At 40.2% G+C, this 17195-nt stretch overlaps 1 protein-coding gene across 2 annotated transcripts in view; it reads right to left on the bottom strand.

The window, feature by feature from the left end:
* The window catches only part of chtf18 (CTF18, chromosome transmission fidelity factor 18 homolog (S. cerevisiae)), a 112800-nt gene that overhangs the window by 2175 nt on the left and 93430 nt on the right, over positions 1 to 17195 (bottom strand). For both annotated transcript variants that reach the window (XM_043711297.2, XM_087997931.1), the window contains 3 exons: positions 15012 to 15159; positions 11789 to 11905; positions 2790 to 2850 (listed from right to left, as the gene is read on the bottom strand). In XM_043711297.2, the coding sequence (XP_043567232.2) occupies positions 2790 to 2850; positions 11789 to 11905; positions 15012 to 15159 (326 nt within the window). The remainder of the gene's footprint in view (positions 1 to 2789; positions 2851 to 11788; positions 11906 to 15011; positions 15160 to 17195) is intronic.

The following is a 17195-nucleotide window of genomic DNA, read 5'->3' as shown; positions in this document are numbered from 1 at the left end:
CGACGGTTGGAGGAGGAGCGCCTCATCTTCCGCCTGGGAACCCTCCAACCACAAGGGATGAACTCAGATTTCTCCAGTTTCCTCATTCCCCCTCCCCCCACCTGTCTCAGTCAAATCCCTCAAACTCAGCACCGCCTTCCTAACCTGCAATCTTCTTCCTGACCTCTCCGCCCCCACCCCACTCCGGCCTATCACCCTCACCTTGACCTCCCTCCACCTATTGCATTTCCAACGCCCCTCCCCCAAGTCCCTCCTCCCTACCTTTTATCTTAGCCTGCTGGACACACTTTCCTCATTCCTGAAGAAGGGCTTATGCCTGAAACGTCGATTCTCCTGTTCCTTGGATGCTGCCTGACCTGCTGCGCTTTTCCAGCAACACATTTTCAGCTCAGATTTAATTTCCCATGATACAACAGTAACATACTGCACAGTCAATGGATGTGTGGAAATATGAACCTCAAATTCCATGCAGAATGAGGAGTAGAGGGACTAGGAGGTGCATTCATTGTGTTATTGCTCCAGCACTCTACCTGACGCACCTGAGGGCAACCAGGCAAGACAAATCAGTGAAAGCCTTCTTATTCTACTGGACTCTGTGAAGATGACTGAAAAATTAGCTTGGAGAATCTCAGCTCTGGTCTTGATGGGCACATCTGTGTCACAAAATCACTCAAACTAGCACTACTTGACAGTTATAAATGGCAATACTATGAAAATTGCTCTAAGTTTAAGGTGGAGAAGGAGCACAGGTTAAAAACTGCATAAGACACAGTCCATTCTCAACTTAGATCATCACAATCTCCATTTATTGATGATCACATGGACCTGAGCAGAATCATAAGTTTATCTAGCCTGGTCCACACAACTGCAATGTCTTCTGCACCACAATAGACAGAGTCCCAGGCTTACCCAAAGCCAGGTTACTTTCCTGGGAGAGGTAAAAAGCAAAAACCCAGTCTACTCAACATATGTGAGACTTAAAGAAGTATTTGGTCATAATTGATGCCTACTAAACTCATGGCACAAAATATCCCAATTTAGTAAAGTGGAAATATGGCAGAGAGATGTTTTTAACATTGAGAAACTTAGATGAATACTTTTTTAAAAATCCATTCAAGGGATGTGGGCATCTTAACAGACATTTAAGAGTCAGCCAAATTGTTGTGGGTCTGGACTCATAGGTAGGCCAGACCAGGTAAGAAAGGCAGATTTCTTTCCTTAAAGGACATAAACGAACGAGATGGGGCTTTACAACATTGACGTTGACAAAAGTAAATGAAAATTTACAGTTTATTAGAAAAATTCTGATAAAAATCTGTTTAGACATTTTATGATTACTTTTTTTTAATGTCCTTGCGCCAATCTCTTCCTACCTCACCTACCATTGGTTACATGGCCACCATTAGGCTAGTTTTATACTTAGGATATTTTTGTTGAATTGAAATTTTACCACCTGCCAAGATGGGGTTTGAACTCATGTCCCCTAGGGTTTTGGATTACTAGTTCAGTGACATTACCACTGTGCCACTGCTTCCAAGATCAATAACAATAGTAGAATAAAGAGAGGAGAATCAATAAGTGGAGGCTTGAAGATTCAAAATAATCTTAAATGTCTGCGGAGGATGAAGGGAATTAAAGTTTTCAGTTCTTTGGAATGAGCAGTCTTCAATGAGTATACAGTGAAGACAATATATTTTGAACACACATTCTGCACAGCAATGGTCCCCTCCAGCCCTTCTTGCACACTGACAAAGCATGCACAAGTTCAGTCATTTGAGGGAATAAACAAGTCACAAACAACTTTCCTTGAAAAGGATGCTGCTCAGTCTGAAATTGAAGCAGGAGCAAACCCACTGAGGTCAGCTATTTAAGTAGCTGCATTAGGCAGCTGGCAAGGTGTTGTCCAAACAAATGATAACTTTGGATGGGAATGTATGAATAATGATGTGCAGGGAAATGTATTCGGAAAAACAACCCAGGTGCTCAACAGCAGATCAGAAAATGTAGTAAGTGATGGCAATGTAACCCTGTCTTATAAAGCTGACCACTGACAGAGAAATATACCTCTCAGACTATTTCAAAAATAGAGGACAAACAGCATACTGCTATGGACAACAGCAATGGGTGAAATTGACCCTCTTACAGTGTATGATTACTTGCCACTTTTTGCATCATCACTTCCTGGAATTGTAGATAAAATGACAACCACATGAACAGGTGTTGATGGTGCAGCAGCTGGACAGTAAGTTAGGTGTGGAATAGAGAACTACTGTACTCTAATATCCAACAGCGAGTGCTGGGAAATAGGCTCCTGATCCCAAATTCTGTTTAACCACAACTGATGGCACAAGTTACAAGGTTGGGATGTGGACTCCAATTGGCTGCATTTCTGGAGGTTTTGCCTCAAATAGCTGCAGTCAACAACCTTCCTGCTCACCTCCATCACAAGCATTTTGACAATTAATAAAGTAAAAGCATTGAAAGAAAATTAATAACACACAGAAATTCTTTTAATGCTCCAATGACAATTCTTTTAAATTGCTGGCAGAAGCACTGAGGAGATTAAACATTAATTCCTTATGACTTCAGAACAATCCTGGTGGGTTGGGCAACCCTATAGCAAGATGACAATCCACTAAATGGCAGCAGAGAGAGAGAGAGAGACACAGACAGACAGACAGAGACAGAGAGACACAGAGAGAGAGAGAGAGAGAAAGAGAGACAGAGAGACAGGCAGACAGATAGTCCAAGAGTAAAGCTGATTGCAAGACAGTATGTGTTTAAAATACCTGTTGAGGTTGTCACAATGTTAATTTTGTCCATTTGCCGGCCAAAGAAATCAAGCTCCACCTGAAAATTAGAAGAAAGTGCTTAGATGCCTTTGAGCAGAGACCAAACAAAAACTGAAATTAAAGAAAGGCTCAGGTCTGGTATCAGTATATAGCTAATAACAATAAAACCACAGCACAGGCAACTTTCACTGCAAGGAAATTGTGTTAATTGTGCAAATGCTTTTGCCTGCAGTTATATTTTAGGTCCTACTAAATATTTGTTTGTACAGGGTTTGGATTATTTGTTACCTTGTTTAGACCCTCAGCATGCGACTCATATACCCATATGATTTCAAATAAACTTGTTGGACTATAACCTGGCGTTGTGATTTCTGACTTTGTCCACCCCAGTCCAACACCAGCACCCCCACATCATCACTACTATATGGCTTAGGAACTCCTGATGAGATATTAAGATGCATTCAATACTCAGCTACTGGATTTCATTCACCTTAATGGAGGGCAACCTGCAACATCCTTCCACTCTGTCCACCACTCCACCGACTTTAGCATCATCTGCAAACTTACTAACCCATCCACCTATGCCTACGTCCAAGTCATTTATAAAAATGACAAACAGCAATGGTCCCAAAACAGATCCTTGTAGCACACCACTAGTAACCAGACTCCAGGCTGAATATTTTCCATCAATCATCACTCGTTGCCTTCTTACAGAAAGCCAGTTTCTAATCCAAACTGCTAAGTCACCTTCAATCCCATGCTTCTGCACTTTCTCCAGTAGCCTACCACGTGGAACCTTATCAAAGGCTTTGCTGAAGTTCACGTACACCATGTCAATTGCCCTACCCTCATCCACATGCTTGGTCACCTTCTCAAAAAACTCAATGAGGTTTGTGAGACATGACCTGCCTTTGACAAATCCAAGTTGACTATTTCCAATCAAATTGTTGCCTGCTAGATGATTATAAATCATATCTCTTGTAATCCTTTCCAAAACTTTTCCTACAACAGACGTAAGGCTCACTGGTCTATAATTACCTGGGTTATCTCTGCTGCCCTTCTTGAACAATCCTCCAGTCCTCTGGTACTAAACCTGGAGGCAATGACGATTCAAAGCTCAAGGCCATCTCCTTCCAAGGTTCCCAGAGAATTCTCGGAAAAATCCCATCTGGCCCAGGGGGACTTACCTACTTTCACACCTCCTAGAATTGATAACACCTCTTCTTTACTAACCTCAATCCTATCAAGTCTAATAGCTCGTATCTCAGGCTTCACCTCTACAATATTCTCCTTTTCCGGAGTGAAAACAGATGAGAAATATTTGTTTAGCACCTCTCTGATCTCCACAGGGTTCACATACAACTTCCCACTTCCGTCTTTGACAGGCCCTATTCCTACCCTCGTCATCCTTTTATTCCTCATATTTTTATAGAGAGCTTTAGTGTTCTCCTTTATTCTACCTGCTAAAGACTGCTCATCTCCCCTTCTTGTTCTTCTTAACTCTCTTTAAACCCTTTCGAGGTACTCTGTACCTTTCCATCACCTCATCTGAACCATCTTGCCTCAACATCACATAAGCCTCCCTTTTCCGCTTAAGAGATATAACTTCTTTAGTGACCAAAGTTCAGTTATCTTATCACTTCCTCCTTGCATGACAGGGACATGCCAATACATAATATCTGTTCTTTTAACCAGTTCCACATTTCGATTGTCCCCATCCCCTGTATTTTGCTGCCCCATTTTATGCATTCTAAGTCTTGCCTAATCACATTATAATTGCCCTTCCCCCATCTATAATTCTTGCCCTGTGGCATGTACCTATCCCTTTCTATCACTAAACTAAACGCAACCGAATTATGATCACACTCCAAAGTGCTCACCTATCGCTAAATCAAATATCTGGCCTGGTTCATTGCCAAGTACCAGATCCAGTGTGGCCTCCCCTCTTGTCGGCCCTTCGACACGCTGCGTCAGGAAACCCTCCTATACACATTGGACAAAAAGTGATCCATCCGACGTACTAGAGTTATAGCATTTCCAGTCAATGTTGGGGAAGTTAAAGTCCCCCATAATGACCACCCTGTTCCTTTCACTGCTGCCTAGAATCGATTTGCCAATCGTCCCCTCCACATCCTTGGAACTTTGTGAAAGCCTATAAAAAACTCCCAGCAGTGTGACCTCTCCTCTTCTGTTTCAAACCTCAGCCCATACCACCTCAGTAGATGAGTCCTCATCAAATGTTCTTTCAGGCACCATTATACTGTCCTTGACTAACAAACCTACACCTCCCCCTCTTTTTACCATCTTGCCTGATCTTAATGATAGCTCTAAAACCTGGAACCTGCAACATACATTCCTGACCTTGCTCTAAGCATGCCCCATTAATGGCCACTACATCGCAATGACCACAATGGGCACAAATGCTCGCATAGAATAGAGAAGCAGACTTGATAAGCCTCAGTCTACTACTGCTCCTCTTTATTGTTATTTGAAATACTGCACTTTCAACAACTTGGCCTTGACTTTGTAGTAATGACACTGGTGAGAGATGTGAAGTCATAACCTTCTGACTCAAAGGCGAAACTTCAGTCTCTGAGATACAGCTGAACCAATAGTCGAATGATCCTACACACCCCACTCTGCTGTTCATGCTACTTGAAATGCCCTTGCAATTTGTTCAGTTGTACCAACTAATGTTGGTATCTCAAAGTGACAGTATCTTCTCAAAACAAGGGTTGGCCAATAAATGCAGCATTGCTGGTGAGAGCCACATCCTGAGAATGAATTTTAAAAATAGGCTCTCAACACAAATATCTTGCAAGTTTTTTTTTGCATTCTTTCTGCACACAGTAGTTGAAGCCGACATGTTTGATCTAAAATTGAAGTGATTACTGAAAGATTGGAAGAGTAAGTACAAATCGTTTAAATGTCAGACAGAATTTCCTTACATGCAGCAGAATACTAAATACAAGAGCATTAGTGGTCAGCTTTCAAAATGTTTGAAAAGGAGAGCAAGGTTACTAGAGAGAAGCTTCAATTGTCATAAGCCTTTCTTCATCCATGACTTGCAATCAGTATCTGTCAATGGCACAACCTCCTGGGAAAGAATTTACATCCAGGATTCTTTGCATCAACATGTTGATATCCTGTTCAGCAAGTTCGAACTTGCTCCAATTACTGGTTTTGACATTACACTTTTGACGGTTAATTTATGATGACCCCACAATATTTTTCAGGATTATGTTTTGATCACAAGAACTGCACAATGTGTTGCAGCAAAACAGAAGTTAAAAGTCCTCAGCAGAGACACTGCGCAGTGAGACACAGCTTCTGACTCAAATAATCAGATATAACCAGAGATCAATTTACCCAGGGCCATCAGTAGTGTCAAATTTGTTTCAAAGTAGGATCATCAGTGGATGGTTGTAAATGTTCCTAGCTACAGAGTGGGATAAATTAGACAGTTTCCAAAGAATCACAATGGACCATCTCCTCTTGTGCTGCATAGTTATTTTCCCCTTGAAAATAAAGTATTTTCCTGGGGTCACTTTCTATGGATTGTAGTCACGAGTGGTAACCTTCTGAGATGGAGGTGAAACCAACTACAAATACCACTCTATTTTCAGGCTGAATGTCAATGAAATTAAATACAGGCAAAAATTGTAAGGCGTCACTCATACTAAACTGGAGTGAAAAATCAGGGAAAAGCACAGCTCATTATTCAGAACAAAAATGCTGTAAAAATTAACAAATAAAATGACAATTTTAGGAATTGTGAATCAGCACAAGTTAACAGTACGAATAGAGAGGTGACAACAAGCTGGTGGCTATAACACAATCAGATGAATGGTTTGAAGGACACGCTGCCAATGAATGTAATGCATTCTGACTAATTTCATTAGCAGGAGCCGTCACTGTCTGCATCCAGGAGGCCTCATTGCAATTTAAATGGGACAGGACTTTTGTTTTTGCTCTAATCACCATGAACTGTTGGATTGCTGCAAAAATCCCACTAGCTCACTGATATTCTTTGGGGAAGGAACACTGCTGTCTTCATTTGGCCTGGTGCTTTTTGACTCTGACCCTATACCAATGTTGTTGAACACCTAACTGCCTTCTGAACTGGCCAGCCAGACACATTAAATGCTGTAAAATAGGGAGTGCAGGGGCTAAAGAAGGCCTACTTGCTTGAGGGAAATGAGCTATGGGCAATAGGTTTATGACACTTGCAGCCCAGGAACGAATTTTTAAAAATTACTATGCTTACAGTGTCAGATTGAAGCCATTCCTGCATTATTTCAGTTCACTCAGTCATGCATTTTAAGAAATGTCCACTCTATGCTGGACGTAAATGTCACAGATTTAAATAGGATACTTACAAACGTGAGTTGCAAGTGTTTACAAGACTGCACTCAGCACATTCTCAGTGCAAATCACAGGGATAAATGAATAGGACACAAAACACAGCTGCTATGCTTTAGTAATTATGAGATTATTAAAGTAATGAAGACCCAAATCTGCCAACAAAGCCTATGCTGTAATACATGATTCATTCTGCCTTTCTACACCTGTGATCAGTGAACACAACAGTATGCTTAATAATATGGTAAACATTTTGCATCAAAATATTCCCCATGAGCTGAGGGCAAGCAACTTAAAGGAAAGGGGAGAGAGGGAACAGTGCATAAAGTTCAGGCTGGCACCACAGTTCAGTACTGAGGGAGTGGCATACACTGCCATCCTTTTAATGGGCATGTAAATTGGCATCCAGTCCAATAGACATTAAAGATCACACAACAATACTCAAAGAAAAGTAGGGTTTCTCACTACCCCTTTCAGAACATCCTGGGCTAACCTTCCTCCATCAAACTAAATTTTAAAAATTAGTCACCAGGCTAATCTTTGTGGGATCTGAACAACTGGCAACTGGGTCATCCCACATAACAGTCACTGACTTGCAAAGCAATTTAATGTATCGCATTCTTTTGGAGAGCTGCAATAAGTACAAGTGTAAGTCTTTCTTAAAGTGATAAAAGAAATGTATAGGCATGTCAGGCTGGGAAAATCCTCAAAATGAACAATATGTCAGTCAACTGATGACAGAAAATCCATTAGTATTTCCTGTTTGTAATTAAGATTTGTTACAATCATTCATTCAATGATCCCCCACACTTTCTTTCAGAAAAGAGTTAAAAGACATACCATCCTATGTTTGAAACACATAAAATGCCTGCTTTATGGATTCAAATCTTTGAATATATCAGTGCCTTGCAGAGTGAAGGAAGAAATTCTGGAGAATGGGGGACCCAGAGAAATTTGGGAAATATGAAATGATCAGATCTTTTCCACAAGATGGATAATGAGTAAATAATAAAGTGGGATAAGAGAGCAGGAGGAAAAAGAGAGTGTAGTGTTACAAAGTGATCAGTAGGTATGAAGTACAGGCAACAAAAACAAGAGTAATTCAAAGGCAGTCTGGGCTTTGTTCCACCTCCAATACAAACAGAAATGGGGCATGATCTGTCTATTGCCTTAGCCATAATAAAGGACATGGAAAGAAAGCCCTTTTTTATGGGCAAAGTTTCCCATTACCAACAGTATGTGGGAGAGACTTAAGTTAAACAGTGGCCTTTGAGTAACAGGGGAACATGTGGCTATACATGCACCAATCTTTGAAATAACAAGGCATTTTGAAAGAGATATTACAAAAGCATTTGGGATGTTCAACCTCACAAACAGAGCCATTGAGACCACAAGCAGTGAAGTTAAGCCGGATCTAAATATAGCCCTGGTTAGAATAAACTTGAATATTATGCTCAGTTGGAGAATCACAGAGTTATACATAACAGAAAAGGCTCTTTGGCCCATCAAATCTGCCCTGATCTATCTATACTAGCTTCCTAGTGTCCTGCCATTTCATTAAATACTGCCTCATTGAGTACATTCATTGAGCATCTCCTCCACTCTCTTAAGTTCCTTCTCAACTTTCCTGGAATACTGACTAGAACTGTACAGAGGTACACAAGATAATGAGAGGCTTAGGAAAAACTGTGCTCATTAGTTGATGATCTAGATTTAAGACATTGGTTAAGGGATGAAGGTGAAATGCAAGGAAGAACATTTTTACACACCGAGTGGGAATGAATTGGAAATTGCTGCTCACGAGAGTTAAGCAGAATGATTTCAAAAGGAAACTGAATGGATACTTCAAGAAAATAAATTTACAGGGCTACACAAATAGAAATGGGGCTGAGGTTGGAGAGGGGTGCGGGGGAGAGAAACGTTACTGACTAGATGCTCAGTGGCAAGCTGGCATAGATCCAATGGATCAAAATAGCTTCCTTCCGCATCATAAATAACGATTGCAATGGAAAAACCATGGCTTTTTGTTATATTTGAAAATAAAGGATGCTGACTGAAGGGATTGTAATAAGACATCACTACTTAGGCAAGAGCAAACAAACAGGCTGCGTTGGAAGACAACAAATTGGGACATTCCACCGTAGTCTGAGTTAAGGGGATTCAACTTTCCAATTGACACACAGACTAGTGGCTGAAATAGGAATTGTTGAAGCTTCAAACCACATCTTCTGCAGGCAGGCCAATGTCTTCACTCCTCAAGGATATGTATTTTACTGGGAATTACCCCATGTAGAGGCATAGCCACATATAATAAAATGTAGTGGGATTGGAAACCAGCTGAGGGCTCTGTAGAAATTCCAATAGAAGAAGAGAGGTTAGCAAGATTCACACCAATAAATGTAGACATGGAGGTAACACAAATTGCAACAGCGATGGACCTGTGGATATATCCGTGTGCTTAGCCTTAACCAAATCAGTCAGCAGAGGGCGATAGCATGGAGTGCACTGTTGAGCAATAAACTCAATCCTCTCGCTTTTAATGAAGCAACAGGAATACAATTATTGGCCCTTTTAAATAAACATCAATCCTTAGTAATGCTGGCATTTCCATGATGAGATCTAGCCTGGTGCTGAAGTTAAATCAAAGGAAGAATTTTCAAATGCTCACTCAAACCCAGGTGTTGCCCCTGATCAGGCCCCTAGCGTGTCCTGTGTGCTCTCTAGAGTACCTCTCCATTACCTCTACTGTTTTGACAGAAGGAAGCAGTTGTTAGTTACTCTGCTGTTAGCTCTAGCAACGCTTGAAGCAGCTGGCAGCCGATTGTGTCTCTGGGGGTAAAGACTTCCTTCCTTGGCAAACTACATCAAACCACTGTGGACTCCATACTCTATGGCACTCACCACTCCCTCACCCAAAAAAGAAAACATAGGTAATGTTACTGCTGAGGTTACATTGAGATTTGGAGCAACAAGACAGACAACTTTCCACTAGATCAAATTTGGTTAAATGCAAGTTCCATACATGGCACAGAAACCAGTTCTGATGAAAGCATATAAAACATTAAATTTGTTTATTTCTGTAAAGATACTACCGGACTTGATCAGTACTTCAAGCAATTTCTGTAATTATTTCAGATTTACAATAACTTCCAACAAAGAATTAAGATACCATGAATGGATCAATGTTCCTGTGGAGGCATCACAATCCCCATTATTCACTACTGAGAAAATCTCTAACTTGCTTTTTCAAATTATAACAAAAGTCATACACAAAACCAGGAGAGTTAGACAAGGGTAACAGCATTCAGTGTTATGCAAAGATTACACCAGTATCAAAGTGGATAACATTGCCTATTTCTAATAATGGCCAGGATTTGTTCACTTGAACAGGCTACTATGAGTTTTTGCACCTCACTCAAATAGGACTCAGTCATGAGCATGATCTGTGAACATCGACAGTGTTCTCAACAGTGTGGATAACAGGAGCTCAATGATACTTGCTTCCAGTGTCTAAACAAATTGGGTTCTATTTAACAAATCACCAATCAACTGATGCCCAGACTGAGAACAGTGAACTCAAGACCTTCCCGGTGAGAGATGTCCCAGATTCAGAATTTCACCTCAAAGTTAATGAGGGCGAACGTCAACTTGGGACTAGTGATAAGAAACAAATGAATGAATCAGCCATTGATTTTACAGCCTGCTCCATTTTCATTTCCATTAACCTGCATCTTGTGGTACTTCAAGGGTGAATTTCACTTCCTACAGAAATAGCCTGACCTCTCAGTAACAGACAGCACCAGAGAGAGGATGTCTTGTATCCATGATTGCTATTATTCTGACCACTGACTTATCTAAAGCCCAGTGATACAAGAGGCTGTGTTTCTTTCATTAAAAATAGTAGACTATAAGTTATCTCAGTACTTTGGAGGCAAACAGGATATATTCTTGAAAAGTAAAAGGTTTGCCACTGCTCATTTGCATCTCCTCTCGCTGCCCTGGGCCTGTTTATAGGTGATGCAAAGCAATAGCCTCAGTAGGGAAAATTTAAAAGATCTGTAGATCTAAAGAATGTGTTTGACTCTGCACAGGAGCTTCATCTCATTCATAATGTTGACCATGGATGCTATTACTAATGGCTCTTCTAGTCATGATGTGCTATGGTTAGTACAGAAAACTGAAGAGTAATCTAATAGACTCATTTAAGATGACAGAAGAGTTTCATGGTGGATGATGTGGAGAAGGTACTTTCTCCTGCAGACAAAAGAAAGACAAAGGTTATTCAGAAGAAACATCTTTATCCACAGAGCAGTGAGAACGTATAACTTGCTGTCACAGGGAGGAAGATGAATAGGAAGGAGATTTCAGGACAGGTGACCAAAAACTGGTCAAGGAGGTACACTTAAGGACTCTTGGAGAGGTATAGGAAGAGAAAGCCAGAGCAAGGGGACCTAACAGCTAAGTGCATGGTCACTTTGTGGGGGAGAAATTAAAATTGGTAATGCACAAGAGGACAAAACTGGAGCAATGCAGAGATTTAGTTTTGGCGGGGGTGGTAGGAGTTACAGAAGTTCAGGATTTAACACTTAAGGTGATGATGCTCTCCATTCCGAATTGCCTTTGATGAACCTTACCTTTTCTTTCACAGACACAGACTTGAGAACATTTTCCAACGTCTGTTTGTGATTCTTCACACATGCTTTTGAACTTGCATTGCTTTCACTTGTTTTATTTTTGACTTCAACAGTTTCCTGAAAATAGAAAATGCAAAGAACAAACAACCCAGGATTAAGTAACATATTCAGAATTGCACCTGCCCCAAAGAATATCCTAGTTCTGTAAAGTGAAAAGGTTTGCAGGAGAAAGGAATGAAGGAAGGCAAAAACTGAAAACTGAAGGTTTAACAAGCATTTTCACTAAAGAAGAACATTATAATTTGCTGCTCTGGGAAAACTGGGCATTGAGCCAATATAAGACTAGGAATAACAAACAAGGATAAGGTGAAAATGGTGGGTGTTACAGAGAGGGGAATAGCAGTAGCAGAATTCTGAATCTTGATAGGGAATTCTAGCTCTCAGTAGCTGTTGTTAAAAGGGGTATGGCTGTGGAAAAAAGGGCTAGATTGGGAGAGAGCTTGGAGATGCACACTTCAGACCGTAGCCAATGCAATGCAGAGTTTGGTTTGCAGGAGGTAAGGTTGGAGGTTACAGAAATGAAAGGGAATTAGGTCATGGAGGGATTTCAAAGGCAAGGATGAGAAATGGGGTAGGATATAAGCAACAGTTCTAAACTGGAGTTTGATGACAGGATGGGAGGTTGCAGAGACAGCACTAAGGTCAGGTAAGGTAGAGAGTGGATTGTGTTTCTGACATGAAACCAGTAATCTGGGTACCGAGTGGTTAATAGGAGCATGGTTTCCTCAGACATTTTAGACACTAAAGAGCCTATAGGGTGGCTAAGATGAGGTCATAAGCTCTAAGACTGGTTTAACCCATGCTCAGCACAACATGCCATTTGGTACAAGTACTGAGGCTTGTGCTAGGATTGTTAAGAGGCTGATTGCGAATTAACTTGCCTGACGGAGCTCACTAAAGAGCTGCGCCATTACTTGGTGATGAATGGTTCAACAAATGGCCTCAAAAGCTGACTGGTGGTAGAGGAATAAACAGGTCATGGCTTCTTAAAATCTATGTTGATGCTTGGGTGCATTTCTATTGGAAGTTTGAAGCGAATTTCAGAGGCTTGTTACTTTTTGAAGGTGTGTCATTTTTTTGAAATTCTCCCAAGAGTTCACTTCAAAAAGTGAAGTCTTATTGCACACATTATAGAAGGCATCAGAGAAACAGTAGGACAAAGGGAAAACTTGGTCATGACCATCCTACTAACAGGCTCAACTACCTGATGTGGGTTAGGAATGGCAAGAGGATACAAGGCCAGGCCAAGGCAGGGGAGACAGGTTCTTCCCAGCCACTGGAAGTAGTTGAGGGCATTCCACCTCATCTCAACCTGCTGTATCAGAACCTCCAGTGGTACATCCAAGAACATGTACACCTTCTTACTCGTGGTCGCTTAACTTTCCTCAACCCCTGTGCCTGAACGATCTATTTTAACACATCCATGCAAGGTAAAATTTTGTTAAACAGCAATTGGGTTAAGAACTACATGTTCAAACCAAATTTATAAACAAGTGTGCCTCATCAGCAGAGCACACTTTTGGTCCTTGCTTTTACTGTTTCACTAACATCCTTTAGAGAAGGAAATCTGCCATTCCTAACTGGTCTGGCCTATGTGTGACTTCAGCAATGTAGTTGACTCTTCAATGTTCTCAGAGCAGTTGGGGATGGGCAATAAATGCTGGCCGAGCCAGTGACACCCATATCCCATGAATAAATTTTTAAAAAAACCTTGGTTTCTTAATTTGCTGAATCGAACGTGATGCTGAGGTGAGAACAGTCTGATTCAGCTGGAGACAGCAGCCAAGGGGGAAAGGGATCTGTGAAGTATGAGCAGAGTTTGTGATGGGGAAGTTATAAGTAAAAGTTTCAAACCTCTCAACATTTAGCAGGAATTGTTTATGGACTCTATTTATTCTTAGGTAGACGGATATACTTTGTCATGATGACAACAGTGAGCTAATTAATAGGACTTGTTTTTTCCACATCACACAAACAAGGATCCTTCAGGGAGTTATAGTTCACCTTCTTTCATCTAACTTTAAACCCACAACTCATGATGTCAGGTACCAATCTCGAAAGACTTTACTAATCAGGCACAACACACCCTGGGAGACTGCCATAAGTCACTAAAGAACTATATGTTGCTCAGAAGGTCGATCTTCAATACAACAAAAAAAACAAAGCCCTTCAACATAAGCACAATAAATGCAAACTTCTTTTCATGTGCAATGAAAGTAAAGCTGATGCAAGAATACAGAAATCATTGTTATATTTTAACCTTCAAGTAACTTCTCTTTTTTTGCTGGTCCCAGTTTTCATCAATTCCTAGATTCACAAAACTCTTACTTCCTCCCCTTTTTATTGCCATTGCTTCTACTCTTTAAACACCCACACAGCCTCATTTCACCTGACAAAGGGGCTATGCTCCAAAAGCTTGTATCTGTTAATTTAGCCCATTTCTACTGTCAGCTGCCTGGATTGTGATCTCAGCTGATCTGAGATTTTGAAATACCCCATTAGCTATATTTTTTCAAATAGTGAAACCAACCTGCCATGTTGTACAATCGACACTCTCAGAACGGTATACTGGGCAATTCTTTTAAAAATCTTAAGAAAAGGAAGTGGCGTCAATTGACAAACTGAAACACAAATCTATTGCAAGAACATAACTAAACGGCAATTTCAAACCTGTAGATCACCCAGACTGTTCAAACTGACCAGTTGGCAACTGGAGACTTGGGCTAAATTTGAACTGTGCCCATGCATCAAGATTGACAGTAATCACCACCTCCTGAAAATATGTTATGAACAAACAAAAATAGCATGAAAGTGAAAATTAGTTCTTCCTATTTGGTTCTTAGCAGGGTTATAGAACAGGATGGGGTACGTTTCTATTTCTTATCAGCTTTATTTCTATATGTTGTAGAAATGGTTTGATGATCATTATTACAAACATGTGCCTTACATTCTCTTGGGTTTACATCAGTGGTACAATTGTATGCATTCAGAGCACGATCTTTACAAAAGGATGTTCCCCTTCTTTGCCTTGAATTCATATCCTGATTCACATCATGTCATATAGTCATAGAGCACGGTAACAGAGCCTTCAGTGTAACTAGTCCATGCCGGCCATAATCCCAAACTCAAACATTGGCAACAGGACTCTCAATACCTCTCTCACCTTCTTTTCCATGTTGCGAGAATTCAGCAAAGCTTCCACACGTCTCATCTTTTCCAGTTCAATCTCACGGGCTATTAACTGCTTCGCCTGGTAAGTCATCGGCCTTCGTGCAGGAAGTTCAGGAAACCGGCAAACATCTTCTATGTTGCTGTAATTGAGGAAGGAAAAGCCAAACAGAACACAGGAACATTATAGTGAATACAAGCAGCGAAAATCCTATGGGGCAATTAACATGTAGGTCACTGTACATTTATGCATCAAGTTCCTACGATACAACTGCTGCGTTTCTCACTGTTTTAATCTGAACATCCCCAATTTCGTTCACTAAACCATTGGTGCTACACCTCCAGCTGAAATGGCCCTAAATTCTAGAATTCCCTCCCTGATCTCTTTTTTTCTTTTAAAAAAAAAGTCCTTAAAATCTACACATTTAGTCATGTTTCCTAAGATTGCATTTCCTCAAGTGGTTCAAAGTAATATTTTGTCTGATTACACTCATAGTATATTTAACTTTGAAAACATTCAAAGGTATTCCCTATGTATTAATGTGAATTGTTGTTTATTTGCTTGGACCTATACTTAATAACAAATTGATTGAGCATGTATGAACACAATGGCAAAAAAAATTCACAATAAAATGTTATATATCAGTGTCTTTAAAAACCTTCATACTGCAGCTAGTAGTGATTCACTGGGTTAAAACATACGACTAGAGTTTTGGAAACCCAGTAGCTGATCCTCAGACTCAATGGACACCTTAAAGTAATATCACAAGCTAAATGTTCTGCAATATTCTGGCCCTTAATATCTATGAATGGAAAATCATGGTCAAAGGCCTTCAAAATGTTTTGATGAAGTGTAAACTGTGTGTTTCAGTGGTTGTGGCATTCAAGAAGCAAGTGGAGAGATGGGATCACAGCAAGTTAAATAACATTTTTCAAGGTGGCTTTGTGTTGCTTGCTGAAAACAAAACCTTCTTGCTTTCAATATGTGAATCCACAGCACATCTATAACAGCACATTACAAGTTAATATGATGTAATAACCTTGTAATGTTAAAGCTGCAATCTTACTGCACAGTGAGTTTAATGTTCTAGATGTTGCATGCTTAGGCATGGACACATTGCCATGCAGACCTCTGACATGTCTGGTACTGATCCACAGTTTTTTCACGCTGGCCAGCTGTACCAACTAGTCGTTCTTGAACCCTCAAGATAGCATTTCAACTGCACAAACATGCTCTAAATGAAATCAGGATTACCAGCAAAACTTCTTTTTAAATGAAGTTGGATTTAAAAGCTAGGTCTCAAGTTACATCTCAAAGCAAGAATGAACTTGCATTCACATAGCACATTTCACTATGCATGAAATACTCCTGAAGTGAAACACTTTTGTAAAGTGGAAAGTTATTTGCATAGACAAATAGCAATAATAATGACAAGATCATCTATTCCAGTACTGTTTGCTGAAGTATGAATATTGATCATGACTTTAGAGATAATTCCCCTTTTCTTCAATGCTATGGGACCTTCTACATCCGTACAAGACAAGTCTTGATTTAATATCTCATCCAAAAGATTGCCCTATGTTTACATTAAAAAAAATTCAAGCAGCAAGATACAGCCAAGTGGAAATTATATACCACCGCCTGTTCATAGTCAACCTGACTCTGAGCTTGAGAGCACTTCCTCTCAATTTTTGGACACAGCAGTACTACTAATGTATTTGATCAGCATCACATTGCGGTTTTCTGAAATTTTCTATGGGCAAATTAAATTAGCTGGCATTTTGTCTATGTTACAAACACGGACTACAATTCAGAAGTAACTAATTGATTTTAAAGGATTTTGAACGTTCTAAGTTTGTATTAGAAATAGTTACTCTAGAAATACAAACCCATCATTTGAGTGAAATCATCTAAAATAGACAATTTTCAATGGTGGGTCTCTATTAATATGGGCACAGCACGATCTCCAAACCAGTCACGTGCTTTGCCTCATCTGAGAGAGTGACAAATAAGAAACATTGAGATATTACAGCAGCATTGGTCTGCAAGCAATATCACAGTCTAACCACAGCGAGATAATTGTTCGGCATGTCCATAACATGCAAAAAAACTTGGGTTTCTTGTTTTCCTTCTCATGCCCGGCAGCAAAGAGAAGTTGTCACACCCTTGAGAATAGAA

Source organism: Chiloscyllium plagiosum, unplaced genomic scaffold, assembly GCF_037043375.1.
Source record: "Chiloscyllium plagiosum isolate Xiang-an unplaced genomic scaffold, Cpla_swu_hap1 HiC_scaffold_20, whole genome shotgun sequence".
NCBI lineage: Eukaryota > Metazoa > Chordata > Chondrichthyes > Orectolobiformes > Hemiscylliidae > Chiloscyllium > Chiloscyllium plagiosum.
Note: the sequence above shows the minus strand (reverse complement) of the source record. Positions and strands in the feature narration are given on the sequence as shown.